The sequence below is a fragment of the Vulpes lagopus genome, chromosome 3, assembly GCF_018345385.1.
Source record: "Vulpes lagopus strain Blue_001 chromosome 3, ASM1834538v1, whole genome shotgun sequence".
NCBI classification, from domain to species: Eukaryota; Metazoa; Chordata; class Mammalia; order Carnivora; family Canidae; genus Vulpes; species Vulpes lagopus.
This window is the reverse complement of record NC_054826.1, coordinates 120,814,582-120,838,084: the sequence shown is the minus strand read 5'-3', so window position 1 is coordinate 120,838,084 and position 23,503 is coordinate 120,814,582. Positions and strand designations below refer to the sequence as shown.

Here is a 23,503-nt window from a genome sequence, read left to right as displayed (position 1 = left end):
GCGTGTTCGTCCAGACAAGCAGAATAACCACTGCTGGCACTGTAATTTTATCGAAGAATGAGCATTTTCGTGCCAAAAACATGCCAGGGGACGTAATTTCAGAATAAACGGTCGTTCTTTACGTGGAGTAAAGTTTACCCATATTTGAAAAGCAGAACGAGACAGCCCTCCTCTGCCTTTATCTTTCTTGTTCCCTGGATGTTGGGTGTAAACGTTGATCCAGGCTGTGAGACCTCGTGTGAATTACTTAACCCTCTGTGCCTCAGTTTCCCCATCTGTAAACCAGGGATAAGAAGTGCCCTTAGCTCAGAGTTGTTTTGAGGATTAAATGAAATCTGATCTGGGTGAAAGGCCTAGCATGTGCCTGGCACATAATAAGTTCCCCATGAATGGTTTTGTTATTAAAATGTAAGGACATAGGGGCGCCTGGCTGGCTCAGTCAGTAGAGCATGCAGCGCTTGATCTCAGAGTTGTGAGTTCGAGCCTGATGCTGGGTGTAGAGATGACTTTAAAAATAAAGATAAAAAATAAATGTAATGGCAAAGAAATAAGCCAATTTTCTCGAGACTAGTGGTGGTCCTCGGGCCAGAATTTGGGAACCACTTCCCCAGGCCAGAAGCCCAGCTGCTGCGTGGGGAGCTTTGGTGACGCCCCCCCCCCACCCCCAGATCAGAAGGGATTGGGGCGCCACCTGGTGGGGCCCGGGGGAGGGAGGCCACTGGGGAGGAGGCCTCAGACTGGACCTGCTTTCTGCGACACGTCCACCGACCCTGGCGCCAGATTGAGGAGCTGTGACTATTCCTGGCATCTCACGGTCTGCTGTTTGCCTCCTAGGCTGGGCTCGGTCTTCGGCCCCCAGGCTTTCCCCAAACTGGTGAAGATCCTCGAGGCTTTTTCCTCTCTTCAGCATCTGGAGTGAGTATAGACGTGGGTGACCTCTGGTTTTGAGAACCCCAAACTCTGCCCCTGGGGGAAGGTGCAGAGAGAACCCCAAACTCCCCTCCTCCCTCCCGCTCTCCTGCTGCTTCCTTACTATGGCTGGTGTGAGTGACCAGGGGATCCCCCCCCCCCGCAACCCTGCAGGAGAGGGAAGACAGATGAGACAATCCCCAAGAATAAGAAAAGGTTGAGTCCTTTTGTGATCTTTGAAAACTCTTTTCCTTCCCTGGGCTCACATGCAGTGCAGGGCCTGGGAGCATGATCCCATCGCTCAGCTGTGGCGCTAAGAGGCTAAAGAAGTCGCCTGCGCTCATGAGGCTCTCAGGGTGGGGGGAGAAAAGAAAGGATTCAGAACCTTGGCCCCTGGCTGGCCAGCTGGGCCCCCCGGGGGTGGGGTGGGGATGAAGACTTGGTCCCACTCATTCTCTTTCTCCAAAGGTTGCCTATGGTGAATCCAAGGTGGGGAGGGATGGGAGGAGGCTGCTGGCCTCCGGAGTGTGGGCTGATGGTCCCTCCGACTGATTCCACCTGCAGCCTGGACTCGCTGAGTGAGAACAAGATCGGGGACGAGGGTGTGGAGCAGCTGTCAGCCACCTTCCCACGGCTGAAGGCCCTGGAGACTCTCAAGTGAGTGCCGGAGCTGCCCCCCTTCTGTGTCTGGCTTCCCCATTCTCATGTTCGCTTGCCCAGTCACCCACTCGTGTCTTGATTGAATCACACATGCAGCCACTCGTCTGTTGATTGAATCAGCAAATACCGAAGGAGCACCTGCTATGTGCAGGCCTCATTCTGGGCCCCGGAGACCCAGCTTTAAACAGGACAAACAAAGGCCCTGACCTCAGGGGTCTCCTAGTAGGCAAGCAAACAAATCCACCCATAATTATGAGCATAGATAACATTCGGTGAGAGAAAGGCTGTGGGGCGGACCAGGATGTGTCCCTAAAACATCATCAAAATACTAAATATTATTTTAAAAAAAGAAAGAAAGGAGTGTGGATGACTCAGTTGGTGAAGTGTCTGCCTTCGGCTCAGGTTATCATCCTGGGGCCCTGGGATCGAGTTCTGCATCAGGCTCCCTGCTCAGTGGGGAGCCCGCTTCTCCCTCTACCTCTGTCCTGTCCCCTGCTCCTGCTTTCTCTCTCTCAAATAAATAAAATTAAGAAATATAAAGAAAGAAGAAGTGCCTGGGTAGCTCAGTCGGGTGAGTATCCAAACCTTGATTTTAGCTCAGGTCCCCATCTCAGGGTCATGAGTTCAAGTCCTGCATTGGGCTCCACACCAGGTGTGGAACCTAGTTCAAAAAAACAAACAAAAAACAACTGTCCTGGGTTTTGGGAAGTGGACAGATTGATGTAGGAGGATCTTCATGAGCATTTACTGAACCCAGAGGGGATCATCAAAGTCTGTCCACACTGCGCATTGTAAATGGGACCGGGATGGCTGCAGGATTTACTTTGGGATTTCCTTGATTGTAGGGACACTGAGACTTCCCCAGTAATTTATAGTATTCTAGGTGATGCTGTGGGTAGGCTAGATCTCCCTCTCTCCCCCTTCATCCCTCCCTCCCTCTCCTCCCTTTCCATCCTGTCTTTTTTCCCCACCCACTTAAGTATTTATTGAGCACCTACTATGTACTTGGCACGGATGTAGGCACACAGATACAGAAACAAATCAAAAGACCTGCCATTAAACAAATAATGTGAATACGTATTCAATTATAGCGTGGAAATGTGGTCCACGGGGATAAGAAGGATGGTCTCAAATCATAGAGCAGATGTGGGGGGAGCATGATCTCTCTCTCTCTCGATCCTCACCCCACATCCCACGCAGCGGCAGGGCAGGACTGTCCTTTTATTTATTAAGGGTCAGCATGTTATCCACAGTGCTGTTCGCAGCCTGTTCCCCAGGGCTCTCCTCCAGGTAGGCTGGCCTGTGTTTGCTGCTCAGGGCCACCGTGTGGGGAGGTGGGAGCCCCCCAGCTCTGCCCCGGGGTCGGTGGGCATTGATGGGCAGGGGGCCTGCACATTTGGCCCTGAGCCCTTCCCCTTGCTGTGTGTCCCTGCAGCCTATCCCAGAACAGCATCACCGACGTGGGCGCCTGCAAGCTCGCCGAGGCCCTGCCCTCCCTGGCTCCATCCCTCCTCAGGCTGAGGTGAGTGGGGACCCCCCCCCCCCCCCCCCCCGCCGCCTCCTCTGCCATCCGCCATCGGTCAGATGCGGTAGAGAGGGTGGAGAGCCTCCTTCATGCAGGTGCAGAGCCCAACCCTGGGATTGGAGGCTGTCCCTGCTTGAGCTGTTGCATGCGCTTGCTAGGTGGAGGGGGGTGGGAGACTTCGACCTAAAACCCAATATAAACACAACCCCCCCCCCCCCCAAGCTGGATCATGCAAGATAGCAGGACCTGACCAGCTGCGCAGGTTGCTGACTCATTTGGACAATGGGCACCCTCCCAATGGCCTGTGGAAGGCGCTGGGCGCCACACCTGGCTGTGGTGCACCGTGAATGTGGGCCCTCTTTCCCCAGGGGATGGCAGGATGGAGCCTTTCCTGGAGTCCAGGGGGGACCACATGTGGGCGTCGGAGCTGGTGCTGATCGCTCACGGGGTGCTTGCACTGCCACCTCCTGGCGGGCCTTGGCATACCGCATCTGGCTTTGGGTGGCTTCCAGTCCGGGCTCCCTGGTTGGGGGGTCCCAGAGCCCCAGCCATTCAGCTGGGCCGTGCCGGCCCTCCTCCCCCGCCAGCCTTGCCTGCTCCTTCCTCAGCCCTCAACACCCACTGAGGGCAGCCAGAGTCACGTTCCCAGGGGAGATGGTATATCTGGTCCATCTAGTTGTTGACCCATCATCCCCTCCATTTTCATTCCAGCCGGGGTCACCATGCACAGCTGCACAGGTTGTGTACTGCGCCACTCATAGTCTATGCGGCTGGCACACCCCCAGGAGTGTGCAGGGCATCTAATTGCCTCTAATATCAACCATGGGCCGGCACTTGTGCTAGGAACTAGAGATACAGCTATGGACAAAACAAACATTCTTTGCCTCTAAGCTTCTTGCATAACAACTAAACACATGCACAAATTAAATATTTTTAAATAGTGACTCGTGCTGGGAAGGAAACTAACAAGGGCCCAAGAGAGTCAATGGGGAATATCAAAGTCGCCAAGGAGCTCAGGAGGCCCTTCCCCTTCCGTGGAGGTGCTCAGGGATAGGCATCCCTGGAGCAGGGAACAGAAGATGCAATGGCCTTGAGTCTTTGCCAGAAGGGACATGGTGGCTGGCTATAGGGACAGAGGGTGGGAGATGCGGTGGGGGAGGTAGAGGAGGCCAGATTATGCAGGGAGGCCCTCGGAGGCCCCCAAGGGGCTTTTGAAGGTTTTCCATTGTGAATGGAGAAGCAAGTGGCACATATGGGGTAATATCTGGTCTGACCGACACTTTAGGAAACCTCATACTGGAAGGGCTCTGAGATGCCATCCACTGTAAGACACCATTAAGAGGACAAAACTCTGCTAATTAAGCCATGACGCTCATGGATTGTCAGGCACATCCGGGTCTCAATGGTACTTGAATGTGAATGTGGGCATTTTGGTGTAAATGAAATATGGGAAGAATCCTGGGTCTGTGGGAGGCGGCGGGAGCCTCCTGGGTTCTAAGACACACCCCAGGAAGAAACTGTAGAGCCTCCGTCCGGTCGCGGCCCTGGGCCTGGCCAACCTGTGACCTCAGGGGGTGTTGGAGTATAGCCTAAATCTGCTTTACTGCAGTGTAGACCTGCTGCTTTTACGCGTGCTGCCCTGCAGTGGGGCCCTGAGGCTGAGTCATGGCGAAGTCATGGCCTTGGAATGGGAACCTCGGGAGCACCGGTGGCTTGCAAGGATGATTGTGACTGAGTGTAGAGCTCTGCCCCGCGGTAGCTGTGACTGCGCCACGGGAACCGAGCTGGCCCAGGGGTTCTGGTTTTCTGTCCCCAGCAATCCCCGGTGGTGGTCACACGGTCTGCGGTAGCTCGTATTGCCTTCACCTCCCTCCACCCGCAGGAGGTAGTCAGAACCACAGCTAGGATTTGTCATTCGGTGTGCCGGGCCCTGTTTTGCATACCGGACCAGCATTAACTCATTTACTCCTCCCCGCAATTACTCTGTTGTGTCCATTTTATGGAGGAGTAAGCTGAGTCACCGAGGAGTTAAGTGACTTGCCGAGGGTCACGCAGGCGGCAAGCCCTGGAGCTGGGATTTGAGCTTGGGAAGCCTCAGCCGGGAAACTACTTCCACTCGCTCCTGTAGCTTCCCTGGACTCACTGTGTGACCCCCGAGGAGCAGCCTCAATTTGTCCCTCTGTAAAATGGGGAACCCCATGGCCCCTGACCTCCCGGCACCCCCAGCCCTCCACCTTGACCTCTGACCTCTGTTTCTGGCAGCCTGTACAATAACTACATCTGTGACGTGGGAGCTGAGAGCCTGGCACAGGTGCTTCCAGACATGGTGTCCCTCCGGGTGTTGGAGTGAGTGGGGACAGTGGGTGGCAGGGGTCTGGGGCTCTGGGGAACTGTGGGGTTCCTGCTGCCACACTGGGAAGGGCTGCTCATTGACTGCACAGTGGTGGCCTTGGTCTGGGGCTGGCTGGCCTGGACCAAGGGCCAGGCCCTACAATGGATTTCTCTCCTCAGTGTCCAGTATAACAAGTTCACGGGCGCCGGGGCCCAGCAGCTCGCCGCCAGCCTGAGAAAGTGCCCTCACATGGAGACACTGGCGTAAGTCTCGGCCCCCCAGTGGGTGGAGAGCCACCAGCTTCCCAGGGGTGCAGCTTCTGTGAGCCCTGAGCTCAAATCCCACCCTGGGCCTCACTGATGTGGGGCCTTGGATGAGCAAACTTTACCTCCCTGGCCTCAGGTTCTTTGTCTGTGAACTGGGAGGGATAATATTTACCCCCAAGCAGGTTTGTGAGGTTCACATTAATCTTAGAACAGTGGTTGGTACCTGAAAATGCTCAGTGTATTAAGAGTGAACGATATGAAATCACTTCTATTATTTTGGACCTGGCAAATCTGGCAGTTTCATATGGTTCAAACTTCCGTATTATACTGTGCCGTGATGTCTAATGCCCGATATCAGTACTTTATACTCTTCTGAGGCACGTTCACCTACATAATTTCCTCATACCTCCTAGCGTAGATCTTATAAGACCCATTTTACAGATGAGGATAATGAGGCACAGAGAGGCTAACTGGCTTTTTTTGTGATCACACAGCAAGTCAGCAGCAGAACCAGGTCTAAAGAATGGGGGTCTCGGGGCTCCCGGGCCTCTGCTGTCGCTATAACCCCTCACTGGTCTGGTTCTGCCCAGTGGGAAGTCTCCAGGGCTCTAGGCTGGGTGGTAGGAGGGAATGGGGGGTCAGCTTGTGCTGGGGGCTCCCCTTTCTGGGGCTCCTCTCACCTGGCCCCCACATGCCGCACCCATCGCAGGATGTGGACGCCCACCATCCCGTTCGGCGTCCATGAACACCTGCAGCAGCTGGACTCACGGATCAGCCTGAGATGATCTCCGTGATGCCTGGGATGAGGTAGGTAAGTGGGGTGGGCTCAGGCGGGAAGAACCACAGGGGGCTGCTGGGGCCAGTGTCTTGTGAAGTCAGAATCCACAGGAGGGGGGTGAGGGGGGTGGCAGGTGGTTGGGTGAGCATGTCGGGACCTTGCACCGTCTGGGGCCTCCTCCTGTCACTGGTGGAGGGGTCTTTAAAGCCTTTGGAGAGGGGGCACCTGGGTGGCTCAGTCGGTATTGGGCTCAGGTCGTGATTCCTGGGTCCTGGGATCGAGCCCCACGTTGGGCCTGCTGCTCAGTGGGAACCCTGCTTCTCCCTGTCTGCCCCCCCTACTCGTGCTTGCTTGGTCTCTCTAGTGCCCTCTTTCTCAAATAAATAAATAAAATCTTAAAAAAATAAAATAAAATAAAGGCTTTGGGGACTTGGTCCCTGAGCCTCCTCCCTGTGGCCAGGCGTGGAGAGGTGGGGAGTCACGGTCCACAGCCCTTAGTTTTGGGAAGAGCTTCCTTAGAGGTCCCTGAGCCACCCCTGCTGCCTGCCCTGCATCATCTTTGTAGGATTTGCTCTGGGTGTTTCTGCACCCGTGACTTCCGTGCTCCCCATCCCCTGTGATGTCCTCCTCCAACCCCACCTCCTCCCCGGTCCCTGTGCTGAGCTGCCCCTCCGAGAGCGTTCTGACCGGCCCCTTCTCCCGACCTCTCACAGCACGTTCCTGGAGGACGCCAACCATGCTGGACCTTGAACTGGTGATCTGTGGACACAGTTCTTCTCGTGTCCATGAGCCGAGCATCGTGGTGCCCAGCCCCGCTGGCTTGGGGTCGGCCCCCACCCAGCAGCGGGAAGGACCGCGGCCTGCTCTGCAGAAGGACCCAGGCCTGGCTCAGTCTCCCGCGGGGTCCAGGTTGATGGCAGGTGGGGTCCCCCCTGCGGGACAGGACGCTCCCACCAGCTGCGGCTGGGCCGGAGCGAGGGATGGAGGTGGCCGCATCTCTGCGTCCCCAAGTCCCCTCCAGCCTGGGGAGGAAGTGCCTCTCCATGCTGCTGTCCTAACAGGGCATGCTTGGCGCCCTGCAGATGCCAGCGGTCAGCCCCGTCTGCTCACTCCCGGACTGTGACCGTGACAGGTTGGGGGGCGGGGGCTGTGACTGCTGCGTTCCATCTGCAGGACTCACTGTTTTGCACTAACTGTCGAGGCCAAAGCTAGGCGTGGCCCTGACACACTGGACTGGAGCTGGAAATTGCTCATGGTACACTAACGTGGGGGCGGTGGGCTGGAACCACACCTGCCCCTCGGCCTTCATTTCTCGTGTCGTGTTTCACTACGTTATAAAGGGCTCATTTGATCTCACGGGGGTGTCCACTGGTTGAGTTCATACCACAATTACCGTTTCGGGGTGCCCGCTGTTCGGTTATCTGATGCTTCGCAGGCTCCCCGGGATGCCCCATGGCTTGAAACAATGCACACATTTATTCTGCTCACACTGTGCCTGCTGTGCGGGCTGGGCGACAGCTCGTCTCTGCCCCACTCGGTGTTGGCTGGGGCGGCTTGGCGGCTGGGGTTGGCATCATTGAAGGCTCAGGGACTCGATGCTGGCGGGTGCGGGTGGGGTGGGGGTGGGCCTGGGGCCTCTATGGAACCACAGAAGGGAGATCTCTGCCTGTGGGCTGGTTTGGGCTTCACCGTAGCGTGGTGGCTGGGTTGAAGGGTCACCACCCAACATGGAAGAGAGATCACAGAAGGAAACATCCTTTTTATAACCCAGCCTTGGGGGTCACACAGCACTACTTCCTCCACAGCCTGTGCCCCGTGTGACAGGGTCTGTGGCTCTCCTACCCCCCAACTGCCCCCAACTGCTCCCGGCCCCCCAGCAGAGTCCACCTTGGCCCACATCCTGCCTCCATGGAAAGGGGTCCCCAGCATCCCAAGCTGTAGTGGCAAATCTATTATTGGGGGATCAGCAAGGCTGAAGCATCGTAAGCCTTGCGGAGAGGTTTACCTCTGCCTCCGACTCGTCGTTCTACCCCGGGAGCCGTTTCTTAGTCGAGCTGGCATCTTGCCTTGGTCGCGGCGAGCCTAAAAGGGCCCCGGAAGCTTTGCTGTCTACACAGATTGCCGCCTGCTCCGTGGTTGTTTTGCTGGAGCTTGGCCTGCTTGGTCACATGTCCCAGTTCAGGTCAAGTCGGCTTTCTCCTGGGGGCGGGGGGAGCTGTCTGTTTGGCTCTAGCACACTGGCTCTGATGCCCCGTTTCCAAACTCTCCTCCTCTTCCCGGAAAGTGGGAGTCAGGGGTCAGGAGGGTCAGAGGGATTTGGACCTGGCTGCCTAGCTGGCAGTCCTCGCAGAGACAGTGCGGGGCGGGGGTGGGGAGGAGGGGAGGTGCCCTCTGCCTTGGCTCAGCTGTGAAGGGCGCCAGGCGTTCTGACCGGCTTGGGTGTCACTCCTCAGGGTGTGCCGGCATTTGTGGGTTGTGTGCAGTCCACGGGCTGCTGTTTGTGTGGCGATAGGGGGGACGGGGGGGTGGACTCTCCTGCGGGACAGGCCTCTGCTGACACCCCTCAGCCGGAGGGGTGGGGGGACACTTGCACCCACAGCTTTGAGTCTGTTCAGAGATGACAAAACCCTAGTCCAGGCCAGGATTATTTGTAGCTCTGCCTGCCTGTGTGACAGCTACCATTTATTAAGTAAGTGGATGCGTGTGAAGTGCTCATCACAGTGCAAGGGATATAGTAGGTGCTCAGTAAATATCAGTAATCATTACTTTGTGGCAGCACCATGCTAAGCCCTTCCTGCTCGAAGGGACCACAGTCCAGGGCCAGCAGCAGACTCCAGAGCCAGCCGGCTTGGGCTCAGCGCCCAGCTCACCACGTGTGCACATGACCTCTCCGTGCCTCAGGCTCAACATATGTAAAATGGGCATAATTACAGTACCGTGTTCATTGTGCGGCAATTCAAGGGGTTGGCACAGTCACAGCAAGTGCCTGGCATGCAGCCCAGTCCTTGTTATGTATGTTTTGTTCCTGCCTCTGCCTGGCACGTTCTTCCTGGCCCTTCACATTGGACAACTTCTGATCCCGCAGGTTTTTTTTCCCCCTAGATTTTACTTATTTATTCATGAAAGACACACAGAGGGAGGCAGAAACACAGGCAGAGGGAGAAGCAGGCTCCGTGTGGGGAGCCTGGTGTAGGAGTCGATCCCAGGACCCCGGGATCAAGACCTGAGCTGAGGGCAGATGCTCAACCACTGAGCCACCCAAATGCCCCAGGACTTAAAGGGCACCTCCCCAGTAAATAGACACCCCCCACTTCCACTCTCCAAACTGGTCATTACTTTTATCTTTTTTCATCCTTATCTGCTGTGTTGCCTGCTGTCCTAGGCTGTGAGCTCCAGGTGGGCAACTCCCTTGTCTGCTTTGGGCACTGCTGTATGCTCTGCACCTTGCAAGGTGCCTGAACACAGTAAGTGCTCAATAAATGTTTGTGGGATAAATGATCCTCACCACAACTTTGCTTATTTGCTTTGTTCATCCCACAAATATGTACAGAGGACACGGTGGCGTACTCAATAAAATGCCCCAGCTTCCTGCTCTGGAAAGTCTTGCATTTTAGTAAATTAAAAAAAAAAAAAAAACTCTCTGGGCAGGGCAGTCTGGTATGGTTAGGCAGTCTGTGCACTGCACAAAGGCACCTGAACAAGGAGGCAAATGGGGATTGCAGACCAACGTGGGCTCTGCTTGCCAAGCTGTGTGTCCTGATACGGAGCTGTGTCAGCCCAGAGGGGCACCTCTGTAATTATTAGCACAAAGTCATCTCATGAGGTGTGCAAATTCCTGTCCTCATTTCACAGATTTGACTTGTCTAGGGCCACATCCCTGTCAAGGAGAGAGTGGAGATGCAGACTCGCCTTTTGGTCTCCAGGGGTCCAGGGACAGCGTGCTGGGATTGCTTTCTGAATGCCATTTGTTGAGTGGGAGAAGCGTGGCCTGGAGGAATCGAGGCATCGGCCTGGGGTCATGCTGTACGTTGATGGCATGATTCCAATTTCACTGCATCTTTTAAATAAACCCCCAGCTTTCCCTTCAGGCCTCTCCCCCATCGAATGCTCACCTCCCTTCCTGGGCTTCTCAGATGTGTTCTGCTCACGTTCCCCGGGGCCCTTTCCTAGCAGCACAGGTACTTGAGGGTACTGGAGCTGTTTTCCTCTAGTCTATAGGGGCTGTGCCCTCACCCACACAATTGTTGTTCGTTAACTCGGGTAGTCCGTGAAAGTGCTTTGAGGAGCATCAGGCGTGCTGCAGAATGGAGTCATGGCTATTTTGTCATGAAACTGAAGGTTGCCCCAATTTCGCCCATTCACCTACTCCTTCCTGTCCAACCTCATTGCCTCATCAGGGGCTGGCCTGTGTGCACTGGGGTGTGGATGGGGGGATACTGCACCCCATGTCTCTGGGAGGCAGGCCGCTGGGCTTTGGCCTCAGCACCCCACAGGCTGGCGCTGGCCTCTCTGGCTTGACTCCGTGGCCCGCTCTGCTGCATCCCAAGCTGGGGAGGCCCTGACTCTTGCCCTCTGTCGAGCACAAGGTCCTGCCTACGGGCTTCTGTTCTGAATCTTAAAAAAAAAAAAAAAAAAAGGCAGGGCCCCATAGGCTGGAGTTGCATACATGTTTTAATTGAAAGAAGTCAGCCTCCTCTAAGTATTGCTTTTACAAGGTTTATCAACATCAAGTATCCACACCACTCACATTTTCAAAAAATGTTTCCGGCTGGAGGAGCAACGTGGCACTCCCCCTCGGCGTGATGTATCAGTTCTGGCAACTTGATGAAGAACGAGGAACTTGAAATGGATAAGTCAAGCCCGACCCTTCAGCCCGACACGTTCTGCGGCTTCTTCTCCTTCTGATTTAACTCCCTGAAACAATCCTTGCATCTAGGGCCAGCCTCGGGCCAAAGCGGGCCGGGCTTCAGGCTCCACTGGCAGCAGACGGAGCTGGGAGCGGCCTCTGTGCGCGTGTCCGCAGTTTGAAGTATCCTCTCCGAAGATTAAGTGGGAGAAGCAGGTGCAGTCGGGGGTGAAGAGCGGGGAGGCAGACTCTGGCTGGGTTCCTGTAAACATCCATCGCAACTGCGAAAGGTCATAAGCCAAGGCAAGGCCGTTTGTGCGACGCTGCAGGCGGGGGAGGTCTTGGGATGCCCCTGCCTTTCCCCCTTGGGTGGGGGCAAAGGCTTTCTGGGCCTCCGCTCTCAGTTTCAATCTCTCCATCCCACCCTCTGGGGTCCGGACGGAAACCTCTCTGTTGGCACGGAGCTTTCGGGGGGAGCAGGCCTAGCGAGAGGGGAGAAAGGGGGTGTTACCAGCACGGAAGCATTGTCCCGCCTTCGCCCATTTGGTGGTGGCCTCAGGAGGCTAGGGGCGGGGCAAGGAGGCCTTCCTCCATCCCTTGCATTCGCGATCCATCAGAACGCCCACTCTCAGGCTGGGCATCTTTTCCTAAACTCTTATTAACTCTTTTTTTTTTTTTTTTTTTTTTAATGAATTTGCCTGATTTCTAAAGACCCTGGACGGGGAGCCAGTGCAATTTCACTTAATCCATTCTTGGGCGAGAGGAGGGGGATCCTGGTCCCTGAGGAAGGACGGCAGCGTGCTCAGGGTGACCCAGGGCCTGCTGGCTGACCTGAGCCCCAGAGTAGCTGAGCAAGCCCGGGCAGTGGGTAGGGCTTGGCAACACCTCCCAGCTTGCCCGGAAGATGCTTCGCAGGCCAGGCTACTCAGCAGCCCCACTGCACTCGTCCTCACAGGACATGGCTCTTCCTCCCCTCCTGGCCCCTCAGCTGCTCCCCATTTCCCAGAACCTATCTGGCATTTCCCATACCCACCACCTTCTGTGTCTAGCTGGGCGCCAGGGTCTCTGCAGCCTCTCATTTTCCCATGTCTACCCTCCTGGCCCAGCTCTGGGTCTCACCACCGCCAGCTCAGACTATACCTCCTGCAAACGTCATCGTGAGTCAAATAAAAACTTACATGTTAAATACACAACCTGTACTGTCGTTTACCAACATCTGGGGCAGAAAATTCTCAGAGGCAGGAGGCCGATTGTGGGCATTGTGAGACTGTGAGCAGCATCCCTGGTCGCGGACCACTAATGCCAGTAGCAGTCCTGGGGCACAGGGACAACTAAAAATGCACCTGGCCCCATTTCCGAGGGGTGCGGAGGGGGCAGGACTGTTTCTATTGAGAACCACGTATCTCCCCGAGGTGCAGAGAAGCCAAGTGACCTGTTACACCGACTGTGACAGGCAGAGCTGGCACTGGACTGGTGACGATGATGACAGAAACCATCACACCCAGGCAGCTGCCACCACCTGAGCTTTGACTGTGTGCCTCATCCCCAAGGCAGAGGTGCCCTGGTCCCTCCACACGCCCATCCAGGGCACCCGAACCTGGCAGCTTCCACCTGCAGGGAGCTGCCTCTGAAGCCTGCCTGGCCCCCAGGCTGCAAGTGCAGGCACAGCCAAGGTCCCCCCATAGCTGCCTTCCAATCAGTGATGACCAGGAGGGTGGGGGATCAATACCTCAGCTCCTGCACCCCGCAGCTGAGCCTCTATGTACCCTGGCCCTCAGAGTTCCTGAGCAGCACTGAGCTCAGGGCTGCAGTGGTGACCTGAGAACCCTTTCCTGCTGGTAGTTCCTGGGATCACCTCCCAAATAAACGACCTGCACCTGAACCTCTATCCAGGGGTCTGCTCCGGGGAGAGGAGGCCTGAGGCAGAGCATTACGTACATTATGTCATTCAGCACCCCACCCCCCATCAACTCCTGGAGTGACATGCTACTATGATCCATTTTACAGACAAAGGCAGTAAGGTTCAGGCGCGGTAAGTAACTCATCCAGACACACTCAGTTCTCCAGGGCTTCATTCCACTGGAGACTTTCAACACTGCCTAATTGCCTAATTTCATACCTGTTGTGTGCCACGTCCTGAGCTGGGTGCTGGGGACCCCGTGATAAATGTAGCCATGCTTCTGAGACACAGTCTGGTGAACGAGTGCAGCCCAAGGTAATATGCCCGACAGGAGGGGGTACAGGGGACGGATAGAGCCCCGAGTCGGGGGATGGCTGCGCATGAAGAGCATGCCAGGTAGGCGGAGGTAGGCGATGAGTCCACAGCAACCCCTAGAACCCCCTGGAGTTTGGTATGGGGTGGGGGAGGGGAGCAAGAAGGCAGGCGATGGTGGACACTGCGGAGAGGGGAGGATGGGCCAAATCAGCCGAGTCTCTTGTGCTGTCTGCCAGATTCATCTTCTAGATGCCAGCTGGGAACACATCCTTCCACTGCTGAGTCCCCAGCTCCTGCTGAAGACACAGGCCAAGTCTTCGTGTCCTGGGGCCTCATCCCACCTCCTCAGATGGATCTGGCATGGGGAGGGGAAGCCAGGGCTGCAGCCAGAGCACTGCTGAGCTCAGCCTTCTAGAAAGGTGTCCATGGCTCCCTCTCCTCTCCCATCCCACCAGGAATCCACCTTTGTTGACCTCCATCCAAGGAATCCCTGGGGTTTCCTGTAGGGTCAGTGGTGGTGCTCCTGAGAGCAGGGCTCCGTTCAGAGATCTCTAAGGGAGGGGTTCATACTTAAGCCCATTTCAGACTCATGTGGATTGGGTGTCAGAGAACACAGAATCACCTCTGGAATGGGGACCCACTCCTCTCCCAGTCTTGGTGTCTGCCACCAGCAGAGGCCAGACAAGCATCAGCCTGGCTGGAACATGTCTCTGACACATGCTAATCTCCCATCTGAATAGGCCCAGGGCCCTGCTGGCGCCGGCTCCAGCTGGACCCACTACTGCTCTCTGTTTTCACTGCGCTATGCAGGGTCACCTTCTATTTATGGCAAGTGATGCCAGGTTTCCACTTCTGATAGTAAAATAAAGTACATGTCTTTTCAGAGCACGACTTCCCTTTAAAAAGAGGATGTTTAATGAAAAACAATGACACAAATCAGAGTTCAGACTAAGGAGCAGAAATTGTTGACGGGGTCATATGGGGTTTGGAAAACCCTGGTTGGGAGTCCATATCACTGCTTCCACAAAGGGCCCAGACAGGGCGGGGAGCTGCCCTAAGTCACACAGCAAGCTGAGGACAGCTCAGGTCTCCCTGTCCTTAGCTAGAGGACGTCCTGTGACCTCTCATCTGTGCCACCACCCACTGTGGCTCCATGTTAAAGATCAATCCCCTTGTTCCTTAACTTGCGAGTCTGGCCTCACAGCAAATCCACCAATGAGAAGCTTGAGAATCTCAACAGGTGATATTTCTCAAGCACTCTTTGCTTACATTGTACCATCTGCCTTAACTCCTGTCCTAGCTCATGTATTCCTCAGGACAACCCTGGGAGGTGGGGCCAGGCATCATCAGGAATTTCAGACAGGGCTCAGAAAGGCTTCAGCAAATTGCTCAAGGCCATAGAGCTTGCAAAGGGCAGAGGTGGATTTGAACCTCTGTGGTCTGATCTTAGGTGCATCTCTTTCCTCCAAGGCATGAAAAGCCTGAGGCTGCAAGCATCCTGGAGCTGCAGCCTGCAGGATCCAAAGCAGTGGGTTCTCCAGCTTTCCTAATCATCATTAGAGCATGACAGACCATTCATTAGCTGTTGGCTTTTTTCCTCCTCCTTCTTCTTTCTGAAACCATAACCTTTTATTCCAGGCTACTCCCGAGAGCTGGACAGAGGGAGTGGCTGGCTGACTCATTTCTGGCATTAAGAATGACAGCTGGGCACTCGATCCATTTTAAGAAGCAAGTCCCGGCTCATGACCTCTGTGGAGAGACTGCCTAGTTTTAGGATTGGCTCTTGCGTCTGCAGGGAGCTGGTGGGCCAAGCTCTGGACATGCTGCAAGGAGATTTCTCTTATGTGCTTCAGCCACCCCACTCCTTGGGAGCAGTCACGGCAAGGCTGATCTGTGGGAATCCTGGCTCTGCCCCTTGGTAGCTGTGTGACCTCAGGCAAGTTACTTCATCCCTCTAGGCCTGTTTCTTCAGCTGAAACAGGAGCACAGTGGCCACCTTGTTGGGCTGTTTGTTGTGAGGATCGTATGAAGTCACATCTGTGGAGTGCCTGCAATTCATGACGCATCAGGGCGCAGCGGCCCCGCCCCTCCTTCCCACCTGTTCCCACCTAGCAAACACACCAGGCCCGGGGCTTCCTCAGTGCTGGCGGCCTGAAACATGTAGCCCTGTCGCCCTCCAAAGTCCTTGCTGGCTGGAAACCCATTGCTCGTTCCTTTTTCCCTCGCGCCAATCAATTCAAGTGGCTAAAGGCAGATGTCACTCAGAGCCAACGTGCATGGGTGTCCACTGTCAGCTCAGTGATGGGCCGTGTAGCAGGATGACCTCTGCCTCGGCTAGTCCAGGGATTCGTGGCCTGAAGGGGATGGGAAAGGAGAGGCTGCCCGGCTGCCTGGGCCTCTGATGGATGCCGGTGTTCTGGAGAAACAAGGACTGGCTTCTCAGACTCAGATTCCGGTTGACATGTCAGTTGCTGACACTCACCAGCTGTGGGTTTTGTCAAGATTCTTGGCCCAGAACGTGTCTCCAGCTGGTTGGTGGAGGGCAGCATTTGTCCAGGAGTCTTGCCAAATCTAAGAACTGCCCGGATGATTATTTTTTTGGTATTTTAAATCAATGGACTTTTTTTTTTTTTTTAGCTCCAAATTTTTAAGAGGAACTTTTATGTCACTATCAAGAATAAAAAACAGGATCGTTTGTCATAAACAGAAGGCAAACTAAAAGCAAATACAATGGAAGTGAAACCCTTAGTTCTAGCCAGATACGCCTGGTCAAAGGGAGAAGTAGCAGGTGCACGAGAGTAGCAGAGGACTGACAGCCTGGCCACACTCTGCTTCAGGGGCCTCCCCTGTGGCAGAGGGCCTCACTCGAAGCAGCACTGGGAGTGTGGCTAGGAGGCCCAGCTGGCCACCTCAGAGCTGGGTACCTGGGGTGAGTCACTCAACATCCCTACGCCTCAGTTTTCCTCCCTGTACAATGGAGCTAATGTGCCCTGCCCTGCCTGCTTCGAGGGTGACGCTTAGGGGAAGCTAGATGTGGGAGAGGCAGTTATTTTTAACCACCCGGCCAAGTCCTCTGGCAGGAAGGAATCACAGGAATGAAGCCTTCCCCTTCCAGGGGTGCCTGGAACCAGGAGTCACTCCCAGCGCCTCCCCAGGCTCCGGGCAGAGGATGATAGCTGTAAGGACAGCAGCATCACCTGGACTCACTGGGTACCAGTTATCATCACCCTGGGCTGCTTCAAAGGCTACTTATGGGGACAGATCCTCCTTGGTGATGGGCCCCCAAGAGGCAGCGAGCACCCAAGGAGAGGGGAAGGCTTCCTGGGCGGAGTCCCCTCTGGGTCTGACGCACCATCAACACAGCATCATTTATTAAGAACTGACTACACGCCATCCTTTTTTTTTTTTTCACGCCATCCTTTTAAAAATAAATTCACATAAAAAAAAGTAGTCTTCTGAAAAGTGAAGTACTAGAACTAGTATATTTAATTGCAACTACAAGTTATAAAGGGAGAAATGGTACCACCTTAGCCAAGCAATCAAAGTTATCACCACCAGCGGCGGGACAGATGTCATGCACTCACTAGTGCACTCACCTCTCTGAGGAGTTCCTGCCAACAATGCATCATCTGAACCTAATTGCAAGAGCAAACATCAGATAAACCCACACTGAGAGATATTCTACAGGATACCAGACTTGTACTCCTCTGAAATGTCAATGTCATGAAAGATGAAGACAGACAGAGCGAGGAGCTGGTCAGGATCGAGGGCAGCTTGAGAGACACAATGATTAAGGCAAAGGGTGATCTGGGATGGGATCTGGAACCTCAACTCTGCCTTCTGCCGTGGAAGGTCACTATTGGGACAACTGGTGAGACCTGAATAAAGTCACAGATTAGACTGGTCATAGGCCTGCATCAGTGTTAAATTTGCTGATTTTGACAACTGTTATGGAAATGAATGTCCTTGATCTAAGAAACCAGAAAGTGAAGTATTTAGGAGTAAAGAAACAATGTCTACAATCCGTTTTCAAATGGTTCAGAAAAATAACCATACGTATACATATATATAGACATGCACAAATGTAGAGCCAGCCCACACTGCCTCGGTGAGCAAATGTGGCAAGAGGTAAATCGGCACAACTGGTGACTCTGGGTGAAGGATATGGGGGACTTCTTGGCACTCTTCTTGCAACTTCTGTATACTTGTGAAGTTATTTCAAAATAAAGTTTTATTTAAGTAACTCAGCGAAAAGGAGCAAGAGCGTCTATGCAGCAGGCTTGGCAGAGCCATGAGTGCTATTTTGAGGTTGGGATCTTGGAGCCCCTTCCTGGAGCCCCCCTGCAAACCCAGCACTGGGTTAGGGGGGATCGGCTATCTCACTCAGCTTTGCTTCCCTGGCCTCTCACTCCTCCTTTCTGGGCCTCAGCTTCTTTATTTGTGAGATGAGGTTAGCGCTGCTGTCCCTTTAATGTTGATCTTGATTTCCAACAAGCAGGCTAAGCTTTCAGAAGTTGGGGGTGGGGTGGGGTGAGGTTGGGGGGTTGGAACAGCCAACAAATCAGGAATATGAATGGTCAGGTTGAGAGGAGCCCAACAGAATTTGTTCACCAGAATAGACCCAAAGACTGTCATGGTCTCAGTCTTGGATGAAATCTCCAGTTTGTCTAACTTGGGGCCAAGGGAGCTGAACCCTTGGCATCTCAGCTGTCTGGAGACCCCTAACTGGATCTGCTTCTGTCCAAAGGAAGAAGCACTCATGCACCTTGTGGCCAGCACACTTCCAGGTGAGCCTTCTGCTAGGACACAGCTGGAAAGTCAGCCAGGCCTGGGGTGCACCTGCCTCCCCTCACCACCTCACCTGTCTCCTATCTGGACCACCGGGACAGGAGACCACTTGGTTTCCCTCATCCTCCCTGACTGTTCTCCTTCCCCCCACTCCCTGCAGGAGTTCCACCAGCTGCCTGTGGGGTCTCATAGGACTTAAATCTATTGTCCATGTCCCTGCAGAAGGCCTGAGTTTCTGAGCAGGGCAACGATATCCCAGCCTGGGTGTTCTGCTGTGGCACCGAGTCAGGACATAGAAGCCGGGAAACCCCAGAATAAGCAGACCAATGGGTCTGGTTACCCTATGTATCTGAGCTATACCAGGCCCCACCGACTCTGGCAGCAATGTTCTGCAGGCTCTCCATTTCCGGTGCAGAAAGGCTCTCTCCCACAGCCCTCCCTCTGTGCCAGGAACAGGGACAGATCAATCCAGCTGCGCTGCCTCCGCATCAGAAGTGCTGGGATGTGAGAACTCCCTGGCACTCCCAGCCGCAGTGGCCCTTTCTCCTGGGAAGGAGGGAGCTCCTGATTCCCTGCTTCCTGCTCCTGGGCAATGATTAAAACTCGAGGAAAACAGGGGAGCCACAGCTCTAGAGGACTCCAGATCTGGGGGCCTTTGGAGACCACAGGCAGTGGGAAGGGTGTCCTGAGTGTCCTAGGCCAGGAAGGCAGAGTGGGAAGTCTATCCCAGGGGTCTACACCTGAACGCACCCGCACTCAGGCAGGCAGTCCTCTGTGGCTCATCCTGGGCTATAAATATTCATGCGTGTGCACGTGCAGGATTATACATGTGCAAGGGCCTGCGTGTATACACTTCCCATATCTGTTAATGCTAGCAGCGGTTGACATTAATCTATCATTTATTGTACACAGGAAGGTCTGTGAGCTTTATGTATAACTCATGTAAGCCTCGCAATGAGGCATATTTATCTCCATTTTTTTTAGAAGGGAAAATTGACACCCAGGGAGCTACAGGGAACATACCCAAGGTCACAGCTAGGATTGGGATTTGAACCATGCTCTCACTCCTTATCACAGCCCTAACATTGCCTCCTTCTATAGATGCTCAGCAAATGTTTGGGGACTATACTGTGGGCACACATGCAAGAACAAAAAAAGAAACAGAGAGCAAGTGAGTGCGCCTTGAGAGCCATCCAGTCCTGCCTGGCATGCCCCACACCCTTTGTCAGTGCTTCCCTGACCTTCTCGTGCACAACATGAGAAGGTGTCCACAGGAGAACAAGCCAGAAAGGATGAGGTTGGACTTGGCTTACAGAAAGGGGCCCAGAGATGAGGTACAGTCAGACCATTTCTGGAGCTCTCCCGAAGGGTTTTCCTGCCGCTAGCCACCCCTCCCGTCCCCTAGTCCGGGCTTCCCTGGTTCGGGGGCCAAGACCGCCTTGGCGAGGCTTCAAGACTGGGGAAAAAGGAATGCTGCGCGTGGCCTCGAGTATTTGCCCCAGCCCCTGGCCTCCCTACCTCCCAGAACAGGCCCAGGGGCTCGGACAGCTTTGCAAGGAAGGGTCCCTGAGACACACTTCGTGTTGTTTCTGCTCAAACAGCCTTTGCTGCAAAGTTGGTCGAAGCATTTGGGTTTCAGTTTTTGGTTCAGAGTCTGCCAATGTTTTCATTTGGAAGGGGAAGTGTTTCTGTTGATGCAGGGAAGAGATAAAATAAGACATTCTTCACCAAGTTACACTGTCTGAAAGTCAAGCGCTTGGCTTGGAGGCAGAAATTCATCTTAGGATCTGCAAGGCCTAACACAGGGCCTGGTGGAAGAGCCAGAGACAAAGTTGGTCGAATGACTGAATGAGTGAATAGGCACAGGGCCTAGACTCAGGCATGTGCGATGATCAGTGGTCAGTCCAGGTTTTGAGGGGAATTCCACAGATTTTACCTTTTTACTGTTCTCGGTCTGTGCTTCCCTACTTTCAGCAACCTCGTCCCACCCAAGCCCCGGTCACCTCCAGCCTGAGCAACTCCATAGCCCCTAACAGGCTTCCCTGCTTCCACAGCTGCCCCGACAGCCCATTCTGCCCACAATCACCAAAGTCATCTTTGCAAAATGTGAAATTGTGTCTTCTCCTGCTTAAAACCTTCTGATGGCTTCCCATTGCCTATGGCTGTGGCCACGGCCTCCCAGGTCATGTATGGTCTAACCTTGCCCTACCCCCACGGACCTCTTCTGGGGCTGCTTTCCAGCCACACTGGCCTCCTTTTGGTTGCTGCAAAAACCAACTCTCCTTCCTACCCCACAGCCTTGGCACTAGCAATTCCCTCTGCCTTGACTGGTTTCCCCCAAATCTTTCAGCCTGGCTCCTTCTACCAATTTAGGGCTCAGGTCCAATGTGTCATCTCCTCAGAGAGACCTTCTCTGATCCCCCTTTCTAAAGCAGCCCACCTCTATTCTTTCGCTTTGCTCACTCAACAGACATTTATTGAGCACCTACTAGATGCCGGGCACTGTTCTAAGTGCTGAGAAAACAGCAAGAACTCAATGGGGATGCCCAGGGTCCTTGCCCTTCCCTTCTTTATGGTTCTCAAAAAATCTGATGATCTTGTTTGGAAATCTACTTGTCTTTTCTCGCCAGGTGCCAGGAGGCCCACAGCTAAGTTTCTCTTGTTGACTGTGCTCAGTAAGCATTTGTTCAATCAAGGAATGTACTGATGGATGGATGGACGGCAGGTAGGTAGGCAAGCCGACTCGGCAGGCATACAGGACAGCTGACACACTCTCCACCTGGCACCTGGCTCTTGCTAAGGTCTCACTGAGCTCAAATGAAGCTTTTATCAAAGAAGTTTCACTGTCCACCTCCCAGGGGGATCCTGCAGTTCTCAGCACTGCAGGATCTGCAGTAGGTCCTGCCCTGTCCTGCTTCCCTCGGACCACGGTCATCTCGGCAAAGACAGGCCACAGAGCAAAGGAGTTAACTCAGCCTGCTGAGTAACATGGTGTGTAAGTGGCATTAGTGTCTGTTTTCTAAAAATGGACTGCCACCTCAGTGTCCTCCCTTCACTGCCACTCAGGCCCTATGCCTAGTGACCCTGCACACAGTTCAGTGGAGGGCATTAGCCAAAGAATGCCTACATGTCCCATGAACCCTCACCAGACCCAACAGCCTGCCTACCTCTAACTCTCATCTTGTCCAGCTGCCTCTCTTCCTGGCTGTGACACTTTGGCCAAGTCTCTCTCCTTCCTGGACCTTCCCTTCCCTTCCATTGACACACAAGGTGGGGCGGGTCACACAGCTTCCTGGTCATGACCTAGAGGCGGGACTTGAACACCTCAGGGCAAAGATCCTGTGGTCCCCCCTACTCCCCGCTGGCCCAAGAGCTCCGTGAAGCCTTGCAAACACTGCAGGCAAAGCCAGCCCCAGCCTGCCTGGTCTGCAAAAGCAACCTGCAAAACTGGCAGCCCTTGCAGATGTAAGCTGCAGAACTGCCGAGCTCAGGCACCATGAAACCCGACTCCCAAATAGCAGCAAACCCAAGGCCAAAAGGAAGTATACAGACTTTTGCTGAATGTTTCTCCCCTCACAGCTTCAGCCAGGGCCCTTGCTCTTGAGTCACCACCCAGTCCCCAGGGCCACAGGGCAAAGGTGGTCACTGCCTGGCTTGCTACCTTTTCCAACACTCTAAATCTTTATCCTTCCGGGGCTATAGGAATCCCCCCCAAAAAAGCCAAGGTCACCATCAAGCCAGACTGAGGCAGAAGGGAGGAGCTAACAGCTCTGCCTCAAAGGGATCTGGGTGAAAAGGCTTTTCCATAAGCTGTGGCAGTAGGTACGTGGCTAACCCAAACAACCTTCCTTCTGCTCTGCCTTCCTTCCCGTCTTCAGCAACTGTCACCTTCACCAGGGAAAGCTTTCCAGCCCCAACTAAGGGCCTAACGCGGGTCTGGCCATTCCTGGCATCCAAACAGACCTCCAGGAGGTGGATGGAGGAAATCAGAAGTGGACACAGAGGCTCGGGGAAGAGTCACCTCCGGTCTGGAGATGCCACCCTCTTCTTCACCAGCGCCCCTAACCCACCCTCATCTGTAGGAGGGCACTTACAGATATTGGAGGCCGGAGAGGGCCTCGTCCTGGGGGTCCCATCCCTGGCCGGACGATGCCCCCAACCAGCGGCGGCGGCATCATTTGGGCGGCTGGTCCAGGTCGAGGGGCGCGGGTCGTCGGGGGCGGGGGAGGACGGTAACCGAGCCTACTCCAGGTAACCATCGAAGACGTCGAGCTCCGAGTCGGCGTCGTAGAGGCCCGAGCCGGGGTCGGAGAGCACGCCGAGGTCCACGAGCGCCTGGTCCATGTCCTCGGGCAGGAAGACGAGGCCCACGTTGAGGACGATGTACTCCATGAGGAAGGCGTAGTACAGGATCAGCACATTGACGAAGAACAGGCCCACGTAGAACATAGAGGGCAGCAGCGGCGGCGGCACGGAGGGGACCAGGGGGCCCAGCGCGTCCAGGTGGGCCGCGACCCGGGCGCCGGGCATGCAGGGGGCGGCGAGGGCGGCGGCCCCGCGATCCCAGCGACCTCAGCCGCTGCGGCGCCCGGGCGGCCGGCAGAGGGGCAGCTCAGCCATCCAGGGGCGCCCCGGGAGGCTCGACCCAGGGGGCGCCGGGCCCCAGCGGACACTCCCCGGACCCCGAAACGTGCCCGGCGGGGCCCACGCACCCCCAGCTGCACCCGCTCGGCCCCGTCGATCCGCCCCGCGGCCAGGCGGGGACCCCCCGCGGCCCCCCCCCCCGACCCCCCACCCCCCGAGGTGGCCGGCGGCTCCCCCGGCTCGCGTTCTCCGGCCCTCGCAGCGCCGGCGGGGACCCCGCCGCGGCTCTCAGCGTCCAGGGCCGGTCCCCGCGGCGATGTCGCCAGCGGCGCCCCGCAGTCCCTCGAGCCCCCTCCGCGCCCCCGCAGGCCCAGCGCCCATGGCTGCAGCCGCCGCGTCGCCCTCCTGGCCGCCCTCCGAGCGCCGCCCCCGGAGCGGCCCCGCGCTCATTGGCCCGCCGCCCCCCGCCCGCGCTCATTGGCCCGCTCGACGCCCGCGCTCATTGGCCCGCGCCGCCAGGGGGCGGAGCCTCATCGCCCCGCCCCCTCGGGAGGCTCCGCCCAGGTCTCAAATCCGATTGGCTCTGCGAATCCCCCCCCC

The 23,503-nt window shown here is 55.4% G+C and overlaps 2 protein-coding genes across 7 annotated transcripts in view; one reads left to right on the top strand and one right to left on the bottom strand.

Annotated features, from left to right (window-relative positions):
- Positions 1-7,826, top strand: part of CIITA (class II major histocompatibility complex transactivator) — a 47,193-nt gene extending 39,367 nt beyond the window's left edge. For 4 of the 5 annotated variants that reach the window (XM_041749025.1, XM_041749022.1, XM_041749024.1 and 1 more), the window contains 7 exons: positions 835-915; positions 1,474-1,566; positions 3,005-3,091; positions 5,357-5,440; positions 5,606-5,689; positions 6,402-6,499; positions 7,184-7,826. In XM_041749025.1, the coding sequence (XP_041604959.1) occupies positions 835-915; positions 1,474-1,566; positions 3,005-3,091; positions 5,357-5,440; positions 5,606-5,689; positions 6,402-6,477 (505 nt within the window). In that variant the 3' untranslated portion in view covers positions 6,478-6,499; positions 7,184-7,826. Of the gene's footprint in view, positions 1-834; positions 916-1,473; positions 1,567-3,004; positions 3,092-5,356; positions 5,441-5,605; positions 5,690-6,401; positions 6,504-7,183 lie in introns of all 5 variants that reach the window. The other variant, XM_041749023.1, reaches the window with a different exon arrangement.
- Positions 7,827-11,123: 3,297 nt separating this feature from the next.
- DEXI (Dexi homolog) lies at positions 11,124-23,301 on the bottom strand. 2 transcript variants are annotated; one of them, XM_041749028.1, is made up of 2 exons: positions 22,414-23,301; positions 11,124-11,798 (listed from the first exon to the last, which is right to left on the bottom strand). In XM_041749028.1, exon 1 carries the CDS (start codon positions 22,847-22,849, stop codon positions 22,562-22,564), a length of 288 nt encoding a protein of 95 aa, XP_041604962.1. In that variant the 5' UTR covers positions 22,850-23,301; the 3' UTR covers positions 11,124-11,798; positions 22,414-22,561. The 2 variants fall into 2 exon arrangements, with proteins under 2 accessions (XP_041604962.1, XP_041604961.1); XM_041749027.1 differs by having other exon boundaries at positions 22,414-22,565.
- Positions 23,302-23,503: the final 202 nt, after the last annotated feature.

Excerpts from the sequence above, each read along its gene's own strand:
- DEXI (XM_041749027.1), bottom strand. The coding sequence starts at position 22,497 with ATGATGCCGCCGCCGCTGGTTGGGGGCATCGTCCGGCCAGGGATGGGA. Across the intron at positions 11,799-22,413 it reads CTCTCCGGCCTCCAATATCT|GCCTGCTCCCCCCGAAAGCT; the intron begins GTAAGTGCCCTC and ends CCCTCTCGCTAG.